General features: G+C 45.3%; 1 protein-coding gene across 1 annotated transcript in view; it reads right to left on the bottom strand.

Annotated features, from left to right (window-relative positions):
- The window catches only part of LOC144500280 (voltage-gated delayed rectifier potassium channel KCNH8-like), a 203428-nt gene that overhangs the window by 105948 nt on the left and 73044 nt on the right, over positions 1–24436 (bottom strand). The window contains exons 3-5 of the mRNA XM_078222956.1: positions 22141–22272; positions 14556–14686; positions 5056–5299 (exon numbers count right to left, since the gene is read on the bottom strand). Coding sequence (XP_078079082.1) covers positions 5056–5299; positions 14556–14686; positions 22141–22272 — 507 coding nt within the window. The remainder of the gene's footprint in view (positions 1–5055; positions 5300–14555; positions 14687–22140; positions 22273–24436) is intronic.

Genomic DNA, 24436 nt, shown 5'->3' with positions numbered 1-24436 from the left:
AATTCCACCTTGGGTGACTGGGCGGAATTTTCCAGCCGCGCTCGTCCCAAAACCGGAAAATCCCGCCCCAGGTCAATGGACTTTTCCAGGGTCCGCCCCTCGACCGCTCCAATTCCCATGGCAGGCGGAAAGGGAAAATTCACCCCACTGTCTGCGTGGTGTTTGCATGTTCTCCCCATGTCTGCGTGGGATTCCTCCAGGTGCTCTGGTTTCCTCCCACAGTCCAAAGATGTGCAGATTAGGTGGATTGGCCAAGTTAACTTGCCTTCGTGTCCAAAGATGCGTCGGTTAGTGGGATTAGCAGGGTAAATACGTGGGGTTAGGGGGATAGGGCCAGGGTAAACTGCTCTGTTGCAGAGTCGGTGCAGACTTGATGGGCTGAATGGCCTCCTTCTGTAGGTTTCTATGAGTAACTGCTCTCTGAAAGCCACTCAGTTCAGGGGTAATTAGGGATGGGTGACAAATGCTGGCCTTGCCAGCAATTCCAACATCTCGTCAAAGAATAAAGAATAAAGGACGGCTTGGTGGCACAGTGGTTAGCACTGCTGCCTCACAGTGCCAGGGACTCGGCTTGGGTCACTGGCTGTGTGGAGTTTGCACGTTCTCCCCATGTCTGCGTGGGTTTCCTCCGGGTGCTCCGGTTTCCTCCCACAGTCCAAAGATGTGCGGGTTAGGTTGAGTGGCCATGCTAAATTGCCCCTTAGTGCCAGGGGATTAGCAGGGTAAATATGAGGGGTTACGGGAGTAGGATCTGGCTGGGATTGTGGTCGGTGCAGACTCGATAGGCCGAATGGCCTCCTTCTGCACTGTAGGGATTCTATGATATTCTACAAAGACAAAAGCCATTAACCCTGCCAGCTTTTATTCATCAGTTGCAATCTGAGACAGCGCAGTGAATCTGCTACATCTACCAGTCTGGTACAGGCAGGTGCAACCTACAGCCTTTGACTGCTTAGCCCCTGCAAATCAACACCAACTCGGACAAAACAGCAAAAAGAAAAAATAAAGAGCAGTTGGAAATTCATCGGACTAAAAAAACCTTGGCAGATTATTGGCGGTACAGTCTTAAAGTCTTTTTTTGTATTTTAATATCATTAATTTTTCCCCTTAGACTCAGTTCTGCAAACATCACTGGGCATAATGTGTTTTGTTTTGAGGATGAAACAGAAACAATAAGTTTGCATCGCCAAAAAGAATACGCTTCATATTCACAAGTGGAGATCAAATTAAGAATGCAATCATATTTATTTGTTCAAATACATCTCACTGGACAGCATCAATTGTGAAGGAAATTAGTCACAAATTGAAAAATATTTGAGTAATAATGTGCTTCAATTCCATAATAATGACGGCAGTGCCGGTGACATGTAACTTGAGGCATTAAGAATAAAGCTTCGACCATCATAGCCTACACTAAGTGGTGGCACGGTGGCACAGTGATTAGCACTGCTGCCTCACAATGCCAGGGACCCGGGTTTGATTCCTGGCTTGGGTCACTATCTGTGTGGAGTTTGCACCTTCTCCCCGTGTCTGCATGGATTTCCTCCGGGTGCTCCGGTTTCAAAGAACAAAGAACAAAAAAAATTACAGCACTGGAACAGGCCCTTCGGCCCTCCGAGCCTGCACCAACCATGCTGCCCGACTTAACTAAAACCCCCTACCCTTCCGGGGACCATATCCCTCTATTCCCATCCTATTCATGTACTTGTCAAGACTCTCCTTAAAAGTCACTACCGTATCCGCTTCCACTACCTCCCCCGACAACGAGTTCCAGGCACCCACTACTCTCTGTGTAAAAAATCTGCCTCGTACATCTCCTTTAAACCTTGCCCATCGCACCTTAAACCTATGCCCCCTAGTAATTGACTCTTCCACCCTGGGAAAAAGCTTCTGACTATCCACTCTGTCCATGCCTCTCATAATCTTGTAGACTTCTATCAGGTCACCCCTCAACCTCTGTCGCTCCAGTGAGAACAAACCAAGTTTCTCCAACCTCTCCTTATAGCTAATGCCCTCCATACCAGGCAACATCCTGGTAAATCTTTTCTGTACCCTCTCCAAAGCCTTCACGTCCTTCTGGTAGTGTGGAGACCAGAATTGAACACTATATTCCAAGTGCGACCTAACTAAGGTTCTATAAAGCTGCAGTATGACTTGCCAATTCTTTAACTCAATACCCCGGCCGATGATGTTTCCTGCCACAGTTCAAAAGACGAGCTGGTTAGGTGCATTGGCCATGCTAAATTCTTCCTCAGTTTGAAGTTTATTTATTAGTGTCACAAGCAGGCTTACATTAACACTGCGGTGGAATTACTATGAAAATCCCCTAGTTGCCGCTCTCAGGCTTCTGTTCGGGTACACTGAGGGGGAACTTTGTGTACCCGAACAGGTGCCAGAGTGTGACCACTAGGGGACTTTCACAGTAACTGCATTGCAGTGTTAATGTAAGCCTACCTGTGATGCTAATAAATTTTTAAAAAGTTGATTGTTGTGAGTCTTGGTTGCAATGGAGGCAACACAGCTGGCCTCATTGTGCAAGCCCACTTATAATATTTGATTGCCTGGAATAACATCATCTGTATCAACATTAGTAACAAGTCAGAGCTGGAAGTGGTGATGAGGGACCAGAGGAGGAGTGATGTTTGCGAATTCTGTGATAAAGAGGGTTTATGCTCCATAAACTATTGAATATTTTAAATACCAGTAGGACATTTACTGGAATTACACAGTACGCAGAAGCCTTTGGCAATCCTTCAATTAACTTTTAATTACAAATTTTACGACTGACAATAGTAATGCTGGCAATATAGATGAAGGGTTAGGGAAACAGAAGTAATTGGGAAAAGAATAGGATGAATCGAGGCCCAGGAAGTGAATGATATAGCCGGACAAAAGTGGCAGAAATGAGTATCCAAAACAGAAATGGTTAGAAGAGACAGAGGGGATGATAAACTAGATAAGAGGGTGAATTTTCCCATTCTGCCTGCCACGGGAATCGTAGCGGGTAAGGGGTGGACCATGGAAAGGTCCATTGACCACAGGCGGGATTTTCTGGTTTCGGGGCGAGCGCAGTTGGAAAATCCCACTCAAGATGAGCAATTGGGAGGCATTTATTTATTTTTTATTCATTCGTGGGACAAAATTGTTCCATTTTCAACAGCGATGAACCTCTGGCACCCAGAAATTAGACACTAACAGCAGCTTGCATTTGTATAGCACCTTTTAATACAGTGAAATGATCCGACATGTTTGCAGGAGTCTGGCTGGCCAGCATTTATTGCCCATCCCTGAGAGTCAACTACATTGTTGTGGCTCTGGAGTCACATGTAGGCCAGACCAGGTAAGTTCTGCAGATTTCCTTCCCTAAAGGGATATTAGTGAACCAGATGGGTTTTTCCGACAATCGACAATGGTTTCATGGTCATCAGTAGATTCTTAATTCCAGATATTTTTTATTGAATTCAAATTCCACCATCCTGCCATGGAAGGATTTGAACCTGGGTCCCCAGAACATTACCTGAGTTTCTGGATTAATTGTCTAGTGATAATACCACTTGGTCATCGCCTCCCCTAAATGTATTAGGAACTGTTCCATAAAACCTGAACAAATGCAACCCACTGCTAAAAGCTAGTGTTTGAATGTTGTGTATTCTGAGTTTACGAATTACAAGTCATGTCCTTGCCATCTTTTCAGAGAGAATGTTCCACAGGGTGATTCAAGGGGCTGCACAGATTGTTCATATATATGTAGGGTGGAATTTAATGCCTGTGGCGAGTATGGAGAAGGAGGGGGTGTAGCGTTAAATTGGGTGGGATGGTGCCAGGTGGGAACCCTGCCACCTTCTTGCCTCTGCCCTGATTACATCCAGGGCAGGAAGGCCTTCCTGCCTTCGTGCCAGTTGAGACCTTTAAGAGGGTACACCAAGCCTTCCCCAAAGCAGGCAATGTGGTGCTCTCTCCCGCTGTCCAGCAAGTGGACAAAAATATCCCCTCACCCCTGCACCACCCCACACAGCCAATGCCTGGATTAAATTCTGCCCATAAGCAGCATAGAGTGCAGCAACAGCCCAGAGGTAATTCCATCATTTAACTGTGCATTTACACCCCAGGCTGGTGAAAAATGTTTTCGGCTTGGCAGCAATCCTGGACGATGGCGTAACTCAGGTAGCAAGGACCAAGCTGAGTCTGAATCAGGATTGAGACTCTCTCTGTCCGGGGAGATTCACACCTCTCCACTTTGGTATCTTCTCAGGCTTTGACTGTCCTGATTCAGGCTGCGCCTACACAAGTATTGGTACGAATTGAAGCAACTTCACCCTGATACCATAGCTAAAGTCTGAACTGTCATCCGAGACATTTACTCAGCAATTTTTTGTCACTGTCTTCTTTCACTGATATGTTAAAGTTTTCATTCCTAATGCACATCTATCTGCCCCAATGTAGCACAGAGGGAAGTCAGTGTCCAAAGGGACAGGGGGCATGGAGCACAGAAAGAGGCCATTTAGCCCAACCAGTCCATGCTGGCATTTATACTCTGCTTATGCCTCCTTGAATTTTTCCTCCTCTAAATGTATCCTCATAAAAGCCTGAGATCACGTATCAACCGACTCAAGAACAACGTCTTCCCTGCTGCCATCAAACTTTTGAATGGGCCTATCTTATATTAAGCTGATCTTTCTCTACACCCTAGCTATGACTGTAACACTATATTCTGCACCCTCACCTTTCCTTCACCCCAATGTACTCTATGAACGGTATGCTTTGTCTGTACAACGCACAAGAAACAATACCTATCACTCTACACCACTACATGTGACAACAATAAATCAAATCAAAGCAAATAACCCTAATTCCCTCATTTTTTATGTAATGTCCTCTTGAATAAATCTATACCACTGACCTCAAACAATCCCTGTGATCACAAGTTCCACATTCCCACCGCTCTTTGGCTTTCTCCTGAATTCCCGTTTGGATCGGGAGAAATTTTCCCTGGAGAAATTGCGCTGGGTTGTGTTCTGTGGTGGAGGACTGACAGACTGAAAAAACCTGGCTTACCGAAAATGAAAAGCATTTCCACGGCGATGTCGCTCACGGTCGTGCTGCGGGAAGTGGAGGAGCTATCATCGCTTTCGGTGAAGCAGACGTTGTAAGGGACGGTCACAGCAACATAGAAGGTGGCCAGTAAGATGAGCCAGTCCCATCCGGCCTTGAACATGCTGTAGTGCATGAGAATGAAGCGGGATTTCTGGATGGACGCCACTTTATACTCCGGGAGGGAGGGCTTGTTCTCAAACATGTTCTGCCAAAGAAGAGAATCAAGAAGTTACAAACACAACAACAAGCCTCTCATACAATGAAAATGAAAACAATTTTTGACCAGACTTTTTTAAAATTCATTTGTGGGACATTGGTGTCGCTGGCTGGGCCAGCATTTATTGCTCATCCCTAGTTGTCCTTGGTGGGCAGTTGACAGTCAACCACATTGCTGTGGCTCTGGAGTCATATGTAGGCCAGACTGGGTAAGGAAGGAGATTTCCTTCCCTAAAGGACATTCGTGAACTAGATGGTTTTTTCCGACAATCGTTTCATGGTCATCAACAGATTCTTAATTCCAGATATTTTTTATTGAATTCAAATCCCACCATCTGCCACAGCAGGGTTCGAACCCAGGTTCCCAGAACATTAGCTGAGTTTCTAATAGTCTACTGTTAATACCACTAGGCCATCGTTTCCCCCTAAGACATACAAACGAAAGAGAAACAGGACTAGGCCCTATGGTCCCCATGCCTGTTCAATCATTCAATAAAATCACGACTGAATTCCATCAGCTCCCATTCCGCACATCCGCACATCCCATAATGCACTTAGTGCTCAAGAACCTGTTGACCTTCATAGTGAATACTCTCAATAACTGAGTATTCACAGGACTAGGAGTTAGAAAATTCCAAAGAGTCATCGCCCTCCAAGTGAAGGATTTGCTCTTCCTTTCAGTCCGAAATAGCCGATGGATTAGAATCATGGAGTTGTAGAACGTAGAAAAGGCCCTTTGGCCCATCGAGTCTGCACCGACAATATCTACCACTAAAGGCGAGCTAATTCCATTTTCCTGCACTTGTCCTATATACTTGAAAATTATATTTCAAGTGCTCATCCAATTTTTAAAAACATTTGTAAGGTTTCCGCCTTCACTACCTTCTCTGGCAATGCATTCCAGATTCTCACCACACTCTGAGTGAAAAAACTTTTTCTCAAATCCCCTCTGAATCTCCTGCCCCGTACCCAAAAACAATGCCCCCTCATGATTGACTCCTCAACCAAGGGGAACAGCTCCTCCTTATTCACCCTTTCATTCCCCTCATAATCTTATAGACCTTAGCCTTCTCTGCCTCTGAAGAAAACAATCCAAGCCTACCCAGTGTCTCCTTATAGCTCAAATGTTCCATTTCAGGCAGCATCCTGGTGAACCTCCTCTGTACCTCCTCTAGTGCAATCACCTCCTTCCTATGGTGAGGTGGTCAGAACTGCACACAGTACTCCAGCTGTGGCCTAACCAATGCTCTGTACAACTCCAACATTACCTCCTTCTGTTATTGTCGGAATGTCTTGGAAAACATTGGGAGCGGGATTTTTTGGCCTTTCCTGCTGGTGGAATCTTCTGGTCCTGCTGAACTCGACCCTACCCACCCGTGGTGTCTTACTGTAGTAAGAGAACTCGCTGGAAGTAAAGATCTTTCCTTAAATGAGCGGCACGGTAGCACAGTGGTTAGCACTGCTGCTTCACAGCTCCAGGGACCTGGGTTCAATTCCCGGCTTGGGTCACTGTCTGTGTGGAGTTTGCACATTCTCCTCGTGTGTGCATGGGTTTCCTCCGGGTGCTCCGGTTTCCTCCCACAGTCCAAAGATGTGCGCGTTAGGTTGATTGGCTATGGTAAAATTGCCCCTTAGTGTCCTGAGATGTGTAGGTTAGAGGGATTAGCGGGTAAATGTGTTGGGATATGGGGGTAGGGCCTGGGTGGGATTGTGGTTGGTGCAGACTCGATGGGCCAAATGGCCTGTTTCTCCACTGTAGGGTTTCTATTAAAAAAAATGTACTTTTACTAACGTAATTAACCACATACAAGATGACCGATTATCAGGGCAAATACTGTTCCTCACTTAGTTTCTTTTCACTCATCTCTCTCTGAGTGACATCATTATGATATAGCTCCTTACGCACACTCTCAGTAACTGTTATTAGAATAGTGTTAGCATTTACCCTTTACTGTATATTTCTGCCCCAGACTTTGTCTCCACATTCTATATACACATCCTCTTGGACTTCCCCGCTGTTAGGAATGGGTTAACAGACCTTCCAATTAAGTCCTAATTTGATGTCAATTATTCAATAAAAGTCACTTATATATAAGGGGGTCACAGGTGGCACTATTCTGTTGGTAGAGAATTGTGTGTGAAGTTAGATCAAAGAAATAAAGGTATTTTATGAAGAAGCAGAACGCGTGCCTCCTTTATTCCACAGCAAGCGAGAGGCTTAAACACCCGTTGAGTCTCAAGGGATAGTCTCCACAGTGGTTTCACCAATTTCTCTACCGGTCCCTAATCAACACCATCTCTCCCTTTCCAAGTGTGAGTTGGTCGTGAACCTGGTGGCATTGATTGGAAGTGCGAGTTTGACTTTGCCTGGCATTGCCATGGTCTTCTGCCGGGGTCGGGGTGGGGGTCGGGGTGGGGGTGGGGGTGGGGGTGGGGGGTGCGGGGTGGGGGGGGGGGGGGGGTGGGTGGATAGTGAGGCATATAGAGAACACCAGCTAACAGTTCTGACATCTATGCTGCTTCCCCCCCCCCCCCCCCCCTCCTCCAGCCACCACTGAGAGATGGTCACAGCTGCACTGCAGACTACCCAGTGGACTGGCGGGATGAGTTCTTTGTTTTTCGAATATTTCCTCTAATGTTTCCTTTAGATTTCCAGCAGCTGCAGTCGCTTTGTTTTTCTGTACGTTCCAGAAAGCATTTGCATCTCCTCTCCATGACTGAAATTCTATCTCATGCTCTTCCTTGCTCAATTAAATGTGTTTTTTTTTGAAAAGGCGACATATAGAATGCACAGATGGAAAAGCATGAAGGGTTTTTATTATTCAGTTAGTTCTAAAACATCATTTGCGCCTGAGAGACAAGCTGCACCTTCCCAGACTCATCCGTCAGACTGAGTGACAGTTGATTGGACAGAACATTCAGTAAGTATTTATAGACCTTACTTCATGGTTTTGGCAGTGACAACTGCATTGAAGTGTGCGCAATTTCCCAAATCCCGAGCTCAAATTGTGCTGGGGGAAGTCAAGGCCTTGAAACCAGGCTGGTGAATAAGTCTGGGCATTGCCCTTCAGTTCTTTCTTTTAAACATTTCTCCTCTGCATCTTTTCATCAGATTTTCACCATGAATAGAACCTTAGTTAGTCCGCACTTGGAATATAGTGTTCAATTCTGGTCGCCACACTACCAGAAGGATGTGGAGGCTTTGGAAAGGGTACAGAAAAGATTTACCACGATGTTGCCTGGCATGGAGGGCATTAGCTACGAGGAGCGGTTGGAGAAACTTAGTTTATTCTCACTGGAACGACGGAGGTTGAGGGGAGACCTGATAGAAGTCTACAAGATGATGAGGGGCATGGACAGAGTGGATAGTCAGAAGATTTTTCCCAGGGTGGAAGTGTCAATTACTAGGGGGCACAGGTTTAAACTGCGAGGGGCAAAGGTTTAAAGAAGATGTACGAGGCAAGTTTTTTACACAGAGGGTGGTGGGTGCCTGGAACGCCCTGCCGGGGGAGGTAGTGGAAGCAGATATGATAGTGAGTTTGAAGAGGCGTCTGGACAAATACATGAATAGGATGGGAATGGAGGGATATGGTCCCCGGAAGGGTGGGGGGGTTTAGTTCAGTCGGGCAGCATGGTCGGTGCAGGCTTGGAGGCTGTTCCTGTGCTGTAATTTTCTTTGTTCTTTGAAGATGCGGGATTTTCCAGTCCTGCCTGCCAGCAGGGTTTTCAAATGCTGCCAAAGTCAGCAGATTTTTGGCTGAGCTTGCCATATCTGTTGCAGCAGGACTGGAAAACACCACCCGCAGACTGTTTCATGGGCCCTCGACACCTTGTCCCAAGCGGCATTATTCTTATGCAAGGCTGGATTAAAGATTATTCAACTGCAGAGGGTGTCTCTGCTAAATTCAGTCTTGTCCAATATCCAGGCCTATTTGTCCCACTTCAAAACAAGGTTTCTATGGCAATTCCTCTGCTATTAGCTTTTCTTACATTAGTTGATTAAACGCAGAGCAAAGTTTTCCTTTCCCACCCGCCAGGGGAATCGTAGTGGACGGGACATGGACCACTGCGAAGGTCCATTGACCTTGGGTGGGATTTTCTGGTCTTGGGTTGAGCGCGGCAGGAAAATCCTGCCCAGAATGTCTGTCAACCTGAGATTTTGGGCTGGAATGGAGGTCCAGGAATGGAATTGAGGATGCTGAACGAAGCTCGCTTCCCAGCTCCAATCCTGCTACCAGGCCAATTTTCCAGAGGCTGTATTGGCGGCGTGTGGGTGGGGGTGTTGGTAGCCGGGTTACCTGATGGAAGCAGATGCTAGCCAATTGACCTTGGTGAAGGCCTACAGTGCCTATGTTGGAGGCCAACTAGAGTTTTCCAGTCATCCCCGTAGGTGGCAGGGTCAGTGCAGCTCCCTGGAGATAGCCTCCTAGTGGCAGACCAGGGGAGCTAGCACTGGGTAGGTTTCAGTTTAAGTATATTTATTAATGTCACAAGTAGGCTTACATTAACACTGCAATGAAGTGACTGTGAAAATCCCCTAGTCGCCACACCTTGATGCCTGTTCAGGTTCACTGAGGGAGAATTTAGCCCAGCCAATGCACCTAACCAGCACGTCTTTCGGACTGTGGGGAGGAAACCGGAGCACCCGGAGGAAACCCACACAGACACAGGGAGAATGTGCAGACTCCACACAGACAGTGACCTAAAGCCGGAAATTGAACCCGGGTCCCTAGCACTGTGAGATAGCAGTGCTAACCACCGTGGCACCGTGTCGCCCCGTCCCGCTACCTACCTAGGTGCAGTAGCCTTAGGCTGCCCTGTGGGGGAAATTTCCTGCTCCTCACCCCCACCACCAGCCTCTTCCCCCGCCACCCCCACCCCTCCTCCCAGCATACTGTGGCCAATCTCAGCCCCTCATCATTTTGTACATCTGAATTGAGTCATTCCTTGGCCTCATTTTCTCAGGAAAACATCATCTTTCCTCAGAGCTCACATTCTCCAGTCTTGGCAACATCTTTGCCTGCAATGTCTCCAGTGCAATCACTTCTTTCCTGTAATATGTGGTGACCAAACCTGTACACAGCACTCAACATGCTAAAATTTTGGTATCTCTATTTTGTGCAAGATTGGAGATTTTAAAAGATCATTGGTTAACATTTAATGTGTGTAATTTTAGAAAATTGCTAAAACGAGGGGCAGTTTTTTTCTAAATCATAATTTTAGAACTAATCTTGAAATAGATTAAATTGGTTAAAATGAAATTTTCTCCTGAAATATTCCTACACAAAGATGTTGGGAGAATGAGATAATTAAAGCACATTCAAATCGCAGAAATGTGTAGTTCAAATGTGCTGTAAACTGCAGCAGAAAAGGCCACTCAAACCTAAGCCTGTTAATGCAAATCGTTGCTTTTAACTACACATTGTCTGCTTCACTTTAGCTCCTTCTGATTGAAGTTGATGGAGAATTATACTTCGCTGTGCAACCGACTCATGCAATCTGTCAAAGTGTAACATGAATGAACTCAGTGCAAAGTGTTCTGTCAGGAACACGGAATTTTTACATCAAAATTAAGGGAATGTTGACTGAAATTATGGTTAAAGTGAGGAGTGACCATCTAAGCTTTCACTCTGGTCCAAGGCAGTTTATTTTAGAAACATAGAAACATAGAAACCCTACAGTGCAGAAGGAGGCCATTCGGCCCATCGAGTCCGCACCGACCACAATCCCACCCAGGCCCTACCCCCACATATTTACCCGCTAATCCCTCTAACTACGCATCTCAGGGACAATTTTTAACCTGGCCAATCAACCTAACCCGCACATCTTTGGACATTTCGTTACAGGGGAACTTGTTTAAATATTACAACGGCTGCTGTAACCCAATATTGAAGATTTTAAGGGCGGCACGGTGGCACTGTGGTTAACACTGCTGCCTCACAGGGCCAGGGGCCCAGGTTCAATTCTGGCCTCGGGTGACTGTCTGTGTGGAGTTCGCACATTCTCCCCGTGACTCTGTGGGTTTCCATGGGTGTTCTGGTTTCCTCACAGAGTCCAGCGATGTGTAGGTTAGGTCGATTGGCCATGCTTAGTTGGTCCAGAGATGTGTAGGTTAGGTCGATTGGCCATGCTTAGTTGGTCCAGAGATGTGTAGGTTAGGTGGATTGGCCACACTAAATTGCCCCTTAGCATCCAGAGATGTGTAGGTTAGGTCAATTGGCCATGCTTAGTTGGTCCTTTGTGTCCAGAGATTTGTAGGTTAGGTGGAGTAGTCGTGGTAAAGTGGTAAATGCGTGGGAAAGGGGGGGGGGGGTGCATGGGGTAAGATGTTCTTTCGGAGAGTCAGTGCAGACTCAATGGGCTGAATGGCCTCCTTCTGCACTGTAGGGTTCCTATGTTCCGAAGAAAATCTTTTATTCAGTTAGTGCCTTTCCTGTCCATCAGATGTTCCAAGGCACCTTACAACCAATGGTGCATCTCTGAAGTGTAGTCATTGTCGTAATGTAGAAAACATTCCTTGAATAAGAAAGAAAGTTCCAGAGAATCACTGACTGTAGTTTAACAATTTGACAGGGTGAACGATAGGAGGTTGATAGGTGAACTGGTGATATGTTTTCTCATGAACGCCATAATCAGTTTCTCAGGTATTCAGGAGAGCTGGTCCACTTGGCAGTTCAGTGATTAATAGGACATTTCATTCTGTTCTTCACGTGTTCTTTTATTGTTCACAATCACAGGCCTGCTAATTGCTAAAAGTCTGAGCTCTATTTTACCACCCAGCAATTATGTGTCTCGCACAATATATCCAGAGGAAGTATATTCAATACTCTGATTTCAGATAAAATTTCCCGAGGAAAGAAGCATCAGGATCTGTCATGGCCCCTGCCACACCCTACCATCCAGTGACCTGCACTATATAAGACCATAAGACATAGGAGCAGAATTAAGCTACTCGGCCCATCAAGTCTGCTCCGCCATTCAATCATGGCTGATATTTTTCTCATCCCCATTCTCCTGCCTTTTCCCCATAACCCCTGATTCCCTTATTAATCAAGAACCTATCTATCTCTGTCTTAAAGACACTCAATGACCTGGCCTCCACAGCCCTCTGTGGCAAAGAGTTCCACAGATTCACCACTCTCTGGCTGAAGAAATTCCTCCTCATCTCTGTTTTAAGGCTTGTGTCCTTTGGTTCTAGTTTTTCCTACTAGTGGAAACATCCTCTCCACGTCCACTCTATCCAGGCCTCGCAGTATCCTGTAAGTTTCAATAAGATCCCCCCTCATCCTTCTAAACTCCAACGAGTACAGACCCAGAGTCCTCAACCGTTCCTCATATGACAAGCTCTTAATTTCAAGGATCATTCTTGTGAACCTCCTCTGGACTCTTTCCAAGGCCAGCACATCCTTCCTTAGATATGGGGCCCAAAACTGCTCACAATACTCCAAATGGGGTCTGACCAGAGCCTTATGCAGCCTCAGAAGTACATCCCTGCTCTTGTATTCTAGCCCTCTCGATATGAATGCTAACATTGCATTTGCCTTCCTAGCTGCCGACTGAACCTGCACGTTAACCTTCAGAGAATCTTGAACAAGGACTCCCTTTGTGCTTCTGATAGCATATTAACATTCACTCAATTCACTCAAATTCATCAGGGCCAGTCTTAGGACTTAACCGGGAAGGATTTTCCTGTTCTACCCTTCCCAAGACCGGACAATCCCGCTCCAGATCAATGGATCTTTCAATGGTCCATCAAATTTTCCGTCCCGCCTGCAACGATTCCTGCAACAGGTGGGACCGGAAAGTTTACCCCCAATGTTTTACCTTCATGGCAAAAATTATCCAGCCCGACTTGGACTGGCATTTTTTATAATTTGCTCATGGGATGTGGGTGTCGCTGGCTGGGTCAGCATTTATTGCCCATCCCTGAGAGCATTTAAGAGTTCACAGTTTACATAACTGATTTGGAGTTGGGGATCAAGTGTAGTGTGTCAAAGTTCGTAGATGACACTAAGATGAATGGTAGAGCAAAGTGCGCAGAGGACACTGAAAGTCTGCAAAGGGGTATAGATAGTTTAAGTGAGTGAGCGAGGATCTGGCAGATGGAGTACAATGTTGGTAAATGTGAGGTCTTCCATTTTGGTAGGAATAATAGCGAAATGGTTTATTATTTATATGGTTAAAGAATTGCAGCATGCTGCTGTGCAGAGGGACTTGGGTGTTCTTGTGCATGAAACACTAAAGGTTGGTTTGCAGGTGCAGCAGGTAATTAAGAAGAATGGAATTTTGTCCTTCATTGCTAGAGAGATGGTGTTTAAAAACAGGGAGATTATGTTGCAGCTGTATAAGGTGCTGGTGAGGCCATACCTTGAGTACAGTGTAGAGTTTTGGTTTCCTTACCTGAGAAAGGATATATTGACACTGGAGGGGGCGCAGAGGAGATTCACTAGGTTGATTCCGGAGTTGAGAGGGTTGGCTTATGAGAAGAGACTGAATAGACTGATTAAAATTTGTTAGAATTTAGAAGAATGATGGGGGATCTTATAGAAACAGATAAAATTATAAAGGGAATGGATAAGCAAGGAGGTTATTTCTACTGACAAGTGAAACCAGAACTAGGGGACATAGCCTTTTCATAAGGGGCAGCAAATTTAGGACTGAGTTGAGGAGGAACTTCTTCATCCAAAGGGTTGTGAATCTGTGGGACTCCCTGCCCAGTGAAGCAGTTGAGGCTACCTCATTGAATGTTTTTAAGGCAAAGATAGATGTTTGAATAGTAAACGAATTAAGGGTTATGGTGAACGGGTGGGTAAGTGGAGCTGAGTCTACGAAAAGATCAGCCATGATCTTATTGAATGGCGGAAAAGGCTCAAGGGGCGAAATAGCCTACTATTGTTCCTAGTTCTTATGTTCTTACGTAACCACATAGCTGTGGCTCTGGAGTCACATGTAGGACCGACGAGGTAAGGATGACAGATTTCCTTCCTTGAAAGGCATTAGTGAACCAGATGAGTTTTTGCAACAATGGTTTCATGGTCATCATTAGACTTTTAATTCCTGATTTTTATTGAATTCAAATGTCACCATCTGCCATGGTAGGATTCGAACACCTGACCCCCGAGTATGACTTTAGGTTAAGAGCAGTCGCGATATCGAGCATCATACTGCGGCAAAAGTAGAAGACATGTTCACCCCCTTCTTGTCATAGTCATAGATTGAACGATAAAGAGTAGGGGAATACTCACGTTACTTAGCGTAACTTTATTTTTGTCTCGTTTTTGAAGGTGACTGGTTAGATGGTACAGGACAGTTCTGCCCTGTCTGCGGGCAACGCTAAAGTGGGAGCCACTATTCTTCTTGTTCTTGCGTTTTTCCTCTGTTGGGATGAAAGAAAGAAAATAAGATGAGACCCAGTCAATACAAATGCGCTTCATGGAGAGACAAAGAAAAAAAACCAAGCGGCATTCTCTGCACTAAACGTTTCTTAGCTGTTTTTCTCAGTTTGTGAGGTTGTCTGGAGTAGCTTAAAGAAGAGCTACGAGTTTACAAGGTGCACACAAACAAGAGAGGTCATTGGCCTTCCTGGCTCATATCTTCAAAAAGGCCCTACAGACCTCGATGCCAACACTGAAATGTACTTAAATGATTTCAGTATTTCACTATTAAACCTGGAAGTCCATTGCAAATGTTGATCAATATGTAGACCTTCTTGGCACCAATCCTCAAGTTACCTTTCACTTGTTTGAACAATGATCAATGTCTACTGTTGCTGCTTAGTTTGAAATCCACTTTCTCTCTACCCTTTCATACCAATTGTATCCCTCTGAAGTTTCTCCTGTCTTTCTCCTATCTCAGTCCTTTGATGCTAATTGATGATAAGCTTGCCATATGCTTACCAGTAATGAATTTTCTATGATCTGTGTCTCAAGGTAGTACAAACAGAGTAATTATCAAAGCTAAGCATACATGAATATTCATGTCACAGTGTGATTGAAATGTTTAAAACCATCAACAAATCTGAATGTGGTATTCATAACCGATGCTCATTCCAAGAGCACAATTGAAGCTTTTTAGATATTAAGGGGCTGTTTCAAATCACAATTTTATAAGTGCCTTATCAAACCAAAACCATCAAAGAGGAGTGTCTGTACTCGATGGCGTTTAGAAGGATGAGGGGGGACCTAATTGAAACTTACAGAATACTGGAAGGCCTGGATAGAGTGGACGTGGGAAAGATTTTTCCATTAGTGGGAGAGACTAGGATCCAAAGGTACAGTCTCAGAGTACAGGGACGACCCTTTAAACTGAGATGAGGAGGAATTTCTTCAGCCAGAGGGTGGTGAATGTATAGAATTCATTGCCACAGAAGGTTGTGGAGGCCAGGTCATTGAGTGTATTTAGGACAGAGATGGATAGGTTCTTGATTGGTATGGGGATCAAAGGTTACAGGGGAAGGCAGGAGAATGGAGTTGAGAAAGATATCAGCCATCATTAAATGGCGAAGCAGATTAGATGGGCCGAATGGCCTAATTCTGCGCCTATATTTTATGGTAATGACCTCAACGAGGCCCATGAGGTTGGTCTCTTGGAGTATGAGCTCCCTGATTGAGGTAATGATTGCCTGCCCAATCAGGGAGCCTCACCTGTATATAAATATGGAGTGTCACGTCTACTGACACTCCGGAGTCTGATTTTGTATCTAAATCACTCTTAGGAATGGAATTGAACTTGTAAAAAAAGGGAATCCAACGAAGGAACACCGGCCTCTGAGGAGTTATTTCAGGGAGGGTGTTCACATTTCAAACTAACAGGCAAATCCTTAGTATCAGAACTGCTTTTTCTTTCATCACAATTGGGAAGTGTTAGATCAGGTTTAAGCAAGTTGATAGTTTTGATTTCGGGGAAAGAGAAAAATCAAAGCCCACTCACCATATATTGTCCATTACTCCTCCTTCAGTCACGGATTTTAATTGTGTTGAAAAAAAAAGCTTCAGATCTGGAAGATGCATTGTCTGCTAATGTTATAGCCTGTGCTGAGAATGCAAAGTTCAATTCACCTTTGCGATATCAAATACTGATCCAAATTTCAGAATACAGGCCAAATTTGCAAGTGATACCAAAATAGGAGTTATGGTTATTTCTTTAAAAGAAGGAAGGATTTGCATTTTTATAGAGCCTTTTGTGAGCACCAAATGACCTTTTGAGCTTTACAGCCAATGATGTAATTTTGAAATGCATCATAGGAACAGGAAGGCTTGGTTAGAGCCCCTCGAGCCCACCCCACCATTCAATAAGATTCATGGCTGACCTGTGGCCTAACTCCATGTACCTGCCCTGGGCATATCTTCCTTGATACCCCTTGCTGAATGAAACTTTGTCTATCTCAGACTTAAAGCTAACAATTGAACCAGCATCCGCTGCTGTTTGAGGAAGAGAGTTCCAAACCTCCCCCACTTCCGGGAAGTGTTTTCTAACATCTCTCCTGAACACATGGCCCTAATTTTTAGATTATGGCCCCTGGTTCTAGAACCTTCAACTATTGGAAACATTTTATCCTTATCCACCTTGTCCTTCCCTGTAAATATTTTGTAGATCTCTATCAGATCACCCTCAATCTTCTGAATTCAAGAGAATAAAGGCCTAATTCGTCTAATCTCTCCTCGTAATTTAACCCCTGAAATGCAGGTATCATTCTTGGAAACCTGCGTTGAACTCCCTCCAGGGCCAAAACATCTGTTGTAATGTAGGAAAGGAGAAAGTTAATTCACATGCAGCGGATGTGAATTAAGAGTGGATGAGGTAACTGGATAAGGGGTAGGGTGAGTGAGGTAAGTGGGTAGGGTGGGTGAGGTAAGTGGGTAGGGGGAAGGGTGGGTAGGGTAAGCGGGTAAGGAAATAGTGGGTGGAGGTAAGTGGATAAGGTGGTTAGGTGGGTAGGGGGTAGGGTGGGTGAGGTAAGTGTGCAAGGGGGTAGACTGGGTGAGGTAGGTTGGCAGCTGGGTCAAGTGGTAGCTGGGTGGGGTGATGAGGTTGGGTCAGAACAGGTTGAGTGTGAGTCAGGAGGTTGGCAGGGGTTTCGAGTAGTGGGGTATGGTTAGGTTGGGTTGGAGAAAGAGTCAGAGGGTGAGAGTGATAGATGGGAGTGGGTGGTGTGGTGGTGGGGGGGGGCAGGGTTGGGGTGGGGTGGGGGGGTTGAGTTGGGGTGGGAGAGGGTGGGGTGGTGGGGGGTGAGGTGGGGTCGAGTGGAGAATCAATGGGGAGGCAATGTATAAATATCCAGGAGTTAGACTCAGATTTTCCTCCCTAACATGTCCTGGGTAACTATCCAGTTATAAGTAAGTCGGAACCATCTAAAGTCATGACACTATCTCTCATATCTGAAGGCTTCTTTGAAATGTCTTGGGAAGAAGGGAATTGCCTCTTGGAAGGTTAACCTTCCCGGGAAATTCCAAAGAAGTCATTGCATTGGAACTTCCACAAGGTCCGATAATGCATCTTGAGGGTTACTCCCAGTCTCCGACTATCCAGAGACCGGGCGATTTGGGCAAATGTGATAATGACCAGATATTGGCTGGAATTCTCTGGCTGCTCACGCCCTGCTGCCACTGCCAGCGAGGATGGAGAATCTGGCACTCAGCCAATTCTCCGTTCCCTGCAGCAGGACAGGAGAATCCCGGCTGTGAGTGAGGTCCGGGAATCCGGCCCATTATTTCTGATTGAAGGATGAAGATTGACCCCTGGACAAAAGAGTGAACTTCAGTTCTCAACTTCGAAATGTCTGATTTCTGAGATGAACGTGTTTGCCTTACAAGGAAAGGTTGAGCAAGTTGCGCCAATATTGATTAGGTGGCACGGTGGCACAGTGGTTAGCACTGCTGCCTCACAGCACAGTAAGAAGTCTCACAACACCAGGTTAAACTCCAACAGGTTTATTTGGAAGATGCCCTCATAAGAACAGGATATGGCGCTCGACTCATCGATCGACAGTTCCGACCCACCATAGCGAAAAACGGCACCGACCTCCTCAGAAGACAAACACGGGACACAGTGAACAGAGTACCCTTCGTCATCCAGTACTTCCCCGAAGCGGAGAAGCTACGACATCTTCTCCGGAACCTTCAACATGTCATCAATGAAGACGAACATCTCGCCAAGGCCATCCCCACACCCCCACTTCTTGCCTTCAAACAACCGCACAATCTCAAACAGACCATTGTCCGCAGCAAACTACCCAGCCTTCAGGAGAACAGTGACCACGACACCACACAACCCTGCCACAGCAACCTCTGCAAGATGTGCCGGATTATTGACACCAATGCCATGTGAGAACACCATCCACCAGGTACACGGTACATACTCTTGCGACCCGGCCAACCGTTGTCTACCTGATACGCTGCAGGAAAGGATGTCCCGAGACATGGTACATTGGGGAGACCATGCAGACAATGGATGAATGAACACCGCTCGACAATCACCAGGTAGGAGTGTTCTCTTCCTTTCGAGGAACACTTCAGCAGTCACGGGCATTCAGCCTCTGATCGTCGGGTAAGCGTTCTCCAAGGCGGCCTTCACGACACACGACAGTGCAGAATCGCTGAGCAAAAACTGATACCCAAGTTCCGCACACATGAGGATGGCCTCAACCGGGATCTTGTGTTCATGTCACACTATCTGTAACCCCCACAACTTGCCTGGGCTTGCAAAATCTCACTAACTGTCCTGGCTGGAGACAATACACATCTCTTTAACCTGTGCTTAACCCTCTCTCCACTCACATTGTCTGTCCCTGTAAAGACTTGATTACCTGTAAAGACTCGCATTCCAACCATTATCTTGTAAATTAAGTCTGTGTCAATGTATGTCCTGTTTGTGAACACAACTCTTCACTCACCTGATGAAGGAGCGACACTCCAAAAGCTTGTGCTTCCAAATAAACCTGTTGGACTTTAACCTGGTGTTGTGAGACTTCTTAATGTTTTTACCCCAGTCCAACGCCGGCATCTCCACATCATGGTCTCACAGCGCCAGGGACCTGGGTTCAATTCCCGGTTTGGGTCACGGTCTGTGCGGGGTCTGCATATTCTCCCGTTGTCTGTGTGGCTTTCCTCTGGGCGCTCCGGTTTCCTCCCACAGTCCGAAAGACGTGCTGGTTAGGTGCATTGGCTGTGCTAAATTTTCTCTCAGTGTACCCAAACAGGTGCCGGAGTGTGGCGGCTAGGGGATTTTCACAGTAACGTCTTTGCAGTATTAATGTAAGTCTACACGTGACACTAATAAATAAACTTCAAAAACTTTAGGCTTTAGAAGAATGAGAGGTGATCTTATTGAAACAAACAAGACCCTGAGTGGTGTTTGACAGGTTAGATGCTGAAAGGATGTTTCCCCTCATGGGGGAAACTAGAACGAGGGGGCACAGCTTCAAAAATAAGGGATCTTCCATTTAATACGGAGCTGAGGAGGAATTTGTTCTCTCATGGGGTCATTGTTGTTTGGAATCCTCTTCCCCAGCCAGCAGTGGAGGCTGGGTCATTTGATATATTCAAGACAGAGTTAGACAGATTGTTGATTGGCAAGGAAGTCAAGGGTTATGGAGGTCAAGCAGGAAAGTGGAGTTAAAGTTAAAATTAAAAGTTCATTGGTTCGTCACAAGTAAGGCTTACATTAACATTGCAATGAAGTTACTGTGAAAGTCCACTAGTCACCACACTTTGGCGTCTGTTTGGGCCAATGCACCTAACCAGCACATCTTTCAGACAGTGGGAGGAAACCAGAGCACCCGGAGGAAACCCACGCAGACACGGGGAGAAGGTACAAACTCCACACAGACAGTGACGCAGCTGGGCATCGAACCTGGGTCCCTGACGCTGTGAGGCAGCAGTGCTAACCACTGCCACCGTGAATCAGGCCGCAATCAGTTCAGCCATAATCTTATTGAGTGGTGGTTTAGGCTTGAGGGAGAAAATGGCTAATTCCTGCTCCTATTTCTCCTACCTTCTGATCTTAATGTTCACATGAGAGAACGGACATGGCAAGAATTACAACAAATAAAATCTACCCTTGGCTGCCCCGACCAAGCTTCACACTATTGGAGCTCTATCCAAGCTTAATTGCTGTATAATAGAAAACACTAACAGGCACTGATAGGGTGAAATTACTCTAGAATATTAGCAAATAAAATTTGTATCAAATTCCTTTATCTGATTCTTTAACAGAGCTAATTTTTGCATGCTAAACAGTTCATAATAGATAAATTCTTACAAAATGTTGAAATGCTACTATCTTGAAGCACAGTCACACTCCCTTGAAAGTCAGATAAAGAAACTACAAGGATGTCATGAAAGAGAAAGAACATTATGTTGTATTCATGACACACCATCATATTGTATTATCCTCTGACTATCCGAGTCTATTCTTAATTCCCAATACATGGCTAATTAGTGACATTTCACATCATAGCACCACTTATTGACGTTAAGAGGAGAAAACTGCGATAGAATGGTGCTCAAAGTGCACATATTAAAATGAATCTGGCACTGTGGTGTTCACACTATCTGTAAGCACCATTTGTGAAGTGATGGATCCAAAATGGTACGAGGTTTTTGTGTAAATTAAAGATGCTAATTGTAGCACTATTAAAAATGTGTTGGGGTAGGAAAGAATAAAAATCCCTTTGAAAGAGAAACTTCCAGAAAAGCAACTTTATAAAAATATTCATATTTGGAATCTTGCAGCCACAGAACAAGACACTTGACTATACAAATACAAGATAATACATGAGAGAGGTGTAATATTAACATGGAGTAACGATATTATTATGTCATGGATATTAACACATCATAAATTAAACCACAATCTGTATAGATTTCCATAGAATCCAAAGAATCCCTACGGTGCAGAAGAAGGCCATTCAGCCCATCGAGTTAGCACCAACTTTCGGAAAGAGCATCTTACCTAGGCCCACACTCTGCCCTATACCCCTAACTGAATGCATTTACCGTGGCTAATCCATCTAATCGACACATCTTTCAACACTAAGGGGCAATTTACCATGGCAGATCCACCTAACCTCCACAACTTTGGACTGTGGGAGGAAACCGGAGCACCCGGAAGAAACCCATACAGACATGGGGATAATGTGCCTCACAGCGCCAGGGACCCGGGTTCAATTCCAGCCTCAGGTCACTGTCTGTGTGGAGTTGGCACATTCTCCCCATGTCTGCATAGGTTTCCTCTGGGTGCTCTAATTTCCTCCCACACTCCAAAGATGTGCAGGTTAGGTGGATTGGCCATGCTAAATTGCCCCTTAGTGTCAGGGGGAAAGGCAGGGTAAATGCATGGGGTTATGGAGATTGGGTCTGGGTGGAATTGTTGTTGGTGCGGGCCTGATGGGCTGAATGGCCTCCTTCTGCACTGTAGGGATTCTATGATTCCATTCTATATGGAAACCTTTCTGTAAAAACAGAGAAAGAGCAAGTAATCGCATCAAGTTCAAACCCCATGAGAGAAATGCTGGAAAATCTCAGCATGTCTGGCAGCATCTGTAAGGGGAGAAAGGAGCTGACGTTTCGAGTCCAGGTGATCCTTTGTCAAAGCTTTGACAAAGGGTCGTCTGGACTCGAAAGGTCAGCCCTTTTCTCTCCCTGCAGATGCTGCCAGACCTGCTGAGATTTTCCAGCATTTTCTCTCATGGGGTTTGAACTTGATGCGATTACTTGCTCTTTCTCTGTTAAAATCTGCTGTGATTTGCCAGCATTTTCTCTTTTGGTTTCAGATTCCAGCATCCGCAGTAATTTGCTTTTATCCAAGTTCAAACCTCATTACTGCTATTACCTTCCTTCCCGTCTCCCTGGTGGCTTTTGCCTCGGGTATCTGTGACATCCTTGAAGGAGACCAGGAACAGCACAACTTCCCCCTTCTCATTTTTAATGGGTACAATGTCAAGCAGACACCAGAATGCAGTGCCTGTAAATGAAGAGCAGAGAAGAGCACAATGAGTAGGTCGCGAGATTCCGAAGATGGCAGTTCCAAATCAGCAATTTCACCGAGGGATACGCAGAAACATCTGTCCAGGTCTTTTACAATAATGAAGCATGAACAAAAGATGCCAAGATTATTCCTTCCTGAATTACAATACATCGAATGGATTAGCATAGCTAACACATAAGTGTAGCTGCAAAGGTTATTCCAGATGTTGAGCTGATTGCCAACTTAATTCAGATCAACGATGTCCTATAAAAGATTTCCCCCTTGGTATCACAGCTTCCTAAACAGATTCAATTGGTACCAACAATATCCTGCTGTCTTCCTGCAAGTTGTTATTGTAGCCTATTCTTCTGTGTAGGCGGATAGGACATCCCTTGGAAAACAGCAAGGCTCTGCTTTAAATATACAGCTCAAGGTTCAACAATGTCAGCAGGACCTGGATGCTATTTTAACCAGAGTTTTGCGTGGGGAAGACTTTGTGGCTTTCCCAGCACGCCAACTTAGGAAGAGGAGGAGACGCAGCTGGGGGGGGGGGGGGGGGGGCGGGGGGGGGGGGGGGGGTGGGTAGAGGGGCCCACTATTCTGACTTTACATTGGACCAAGAAGTGGAGGATTCTCCTGCCAAAGGCCTCCTCCCCTCCCCCGATCGCAAGGCCCACAGCAACAACTTTCCTGGTGGCGTATCTGAATTCTACTGACTGTTTCTTAAGTGCCCAGCAGTTGCCTCCGGCTGTCCAGCTGATACTGGGACTATTTCCAAAAGAGCAAAGAATGCCAAGAGAAAACTTTAAAAAGAGGGATTCAAAACGATGAAGTTGGCCGAAATTTTGAACAGGAAAAGAAAATTTCCTCTGGTTGCCAAGTCCATAAGGAAGGGCCATCAGTTCAAACTGCCACTGCCAGCTTTGGGAAAGAGTTCAGGGTAACATTTTCTCTGTGGATGGTTATTTTAACACAGGGAGTTACTGAATCAAAGATCATGTCAGTTGAGGAATAATGGCATAAATATCTGAATGAGATAAGGAGGTAAGATCACCCCTAAGCGTAGGAGGCTTAGGGGTGATCTTATAGAGGTTTATAAAATAATGAGGGATATAGATAAGCCAGACAGTCAACACCTTTTCGCAAAGGTAGGGAAGTCTGAAACTTGAAGGCATAAGTTTAAGGTGAGAGGGGAGAGATACCAAAGGGTCCAGAGGGGCAAATCTTTTCACACAGACGGTGGTGAGTGTCTGGAATGAGCTGCCAGAGGTAGTAATAGAGGTGGGTACAATTTTATCTTTTAAAAAGCATTTAGGCAGTTAATCGGGTAAGATGGGTATAGAGGGATATGGGCCAAACACGAGCAATTGGGACTGGCTTAGTGGTAAAAACTGGATGGCATGCACAAGTTGGGCCCTGTTTCTATGCTGTAAACCTCTGTGACTCTAAGTCCCTTTTTTACTTTTCCCCGATGACAGCTGTCTTGCTAAGTGAATAAAAAGTTTGAATGAGGTGCAAAAATCTGGATTGATTCATTTATTTAAGTGTAATGTTACTTCGTCAAAGTTCTTTTCGCCAATCGATGTATTGAGCTTTTGTTTTAATAAGTGGTTTGTCTCGGTATGAACATTGTCCAGAACAGTAAGTGATTCAGTGCTGTTTCAGAGCCTTTTTCACTTCACTAGATGTTGATGCTGAAGTCTCTTGGCGATCAATGTAGAGACTGCTTCTGTTTTGGTGTGAAAATGCCTCAAGAAATACTAATGCTCAAGTTTTGTGTTACTGAGAGTTTATCCGTGTTTTAGCGCTGCACAAACCTCTCCGGCAGCAAGCTGGGACAGAAGCTCGCTCTGGTTCTGTTGCAGTGATTAATGGTTACAGCTCCTCCAAAAGAAAGCCATCCTTTCTCCAGCTGACAAATTGGAAGTAACAACGATGCTCAAAGTCTCAAATGTTTCCCAGCATGAAACCACTAAACAATTTGCTGCATCCCAGCATTTTATACGCTGAATATGTAAAGGAATAAATGAAATAAACTGAAATGGTGGCTTCCTGTTAAAAGAAAGAACTGTAATTTCAACCCAGTTTGCATTCCATTGCTAAATTGTGACCAAACTTAGTCCAACAAAGAAAATGGATAAACTAATGGTCCGGTTAAGTA

This window comes from Mustelus asterias, chromosome 11 (assembly GCF_964213995.1).
Source record: "Mustelus asterias chromosome 11, sMusAst1.hap1.1, whole genome shotgun sequence".
Lineage (NCBI taxonomy): Eukaryota > Metazoa > Chordata > Chondrichthyes > Carcharhiniformes > Triakidae > Mustelus > Mustelus asterias.
Note: the sequence above shows the minus strand (reverse complement) of the source record. Positions and strands in the feature narration are given on the sequence as shown.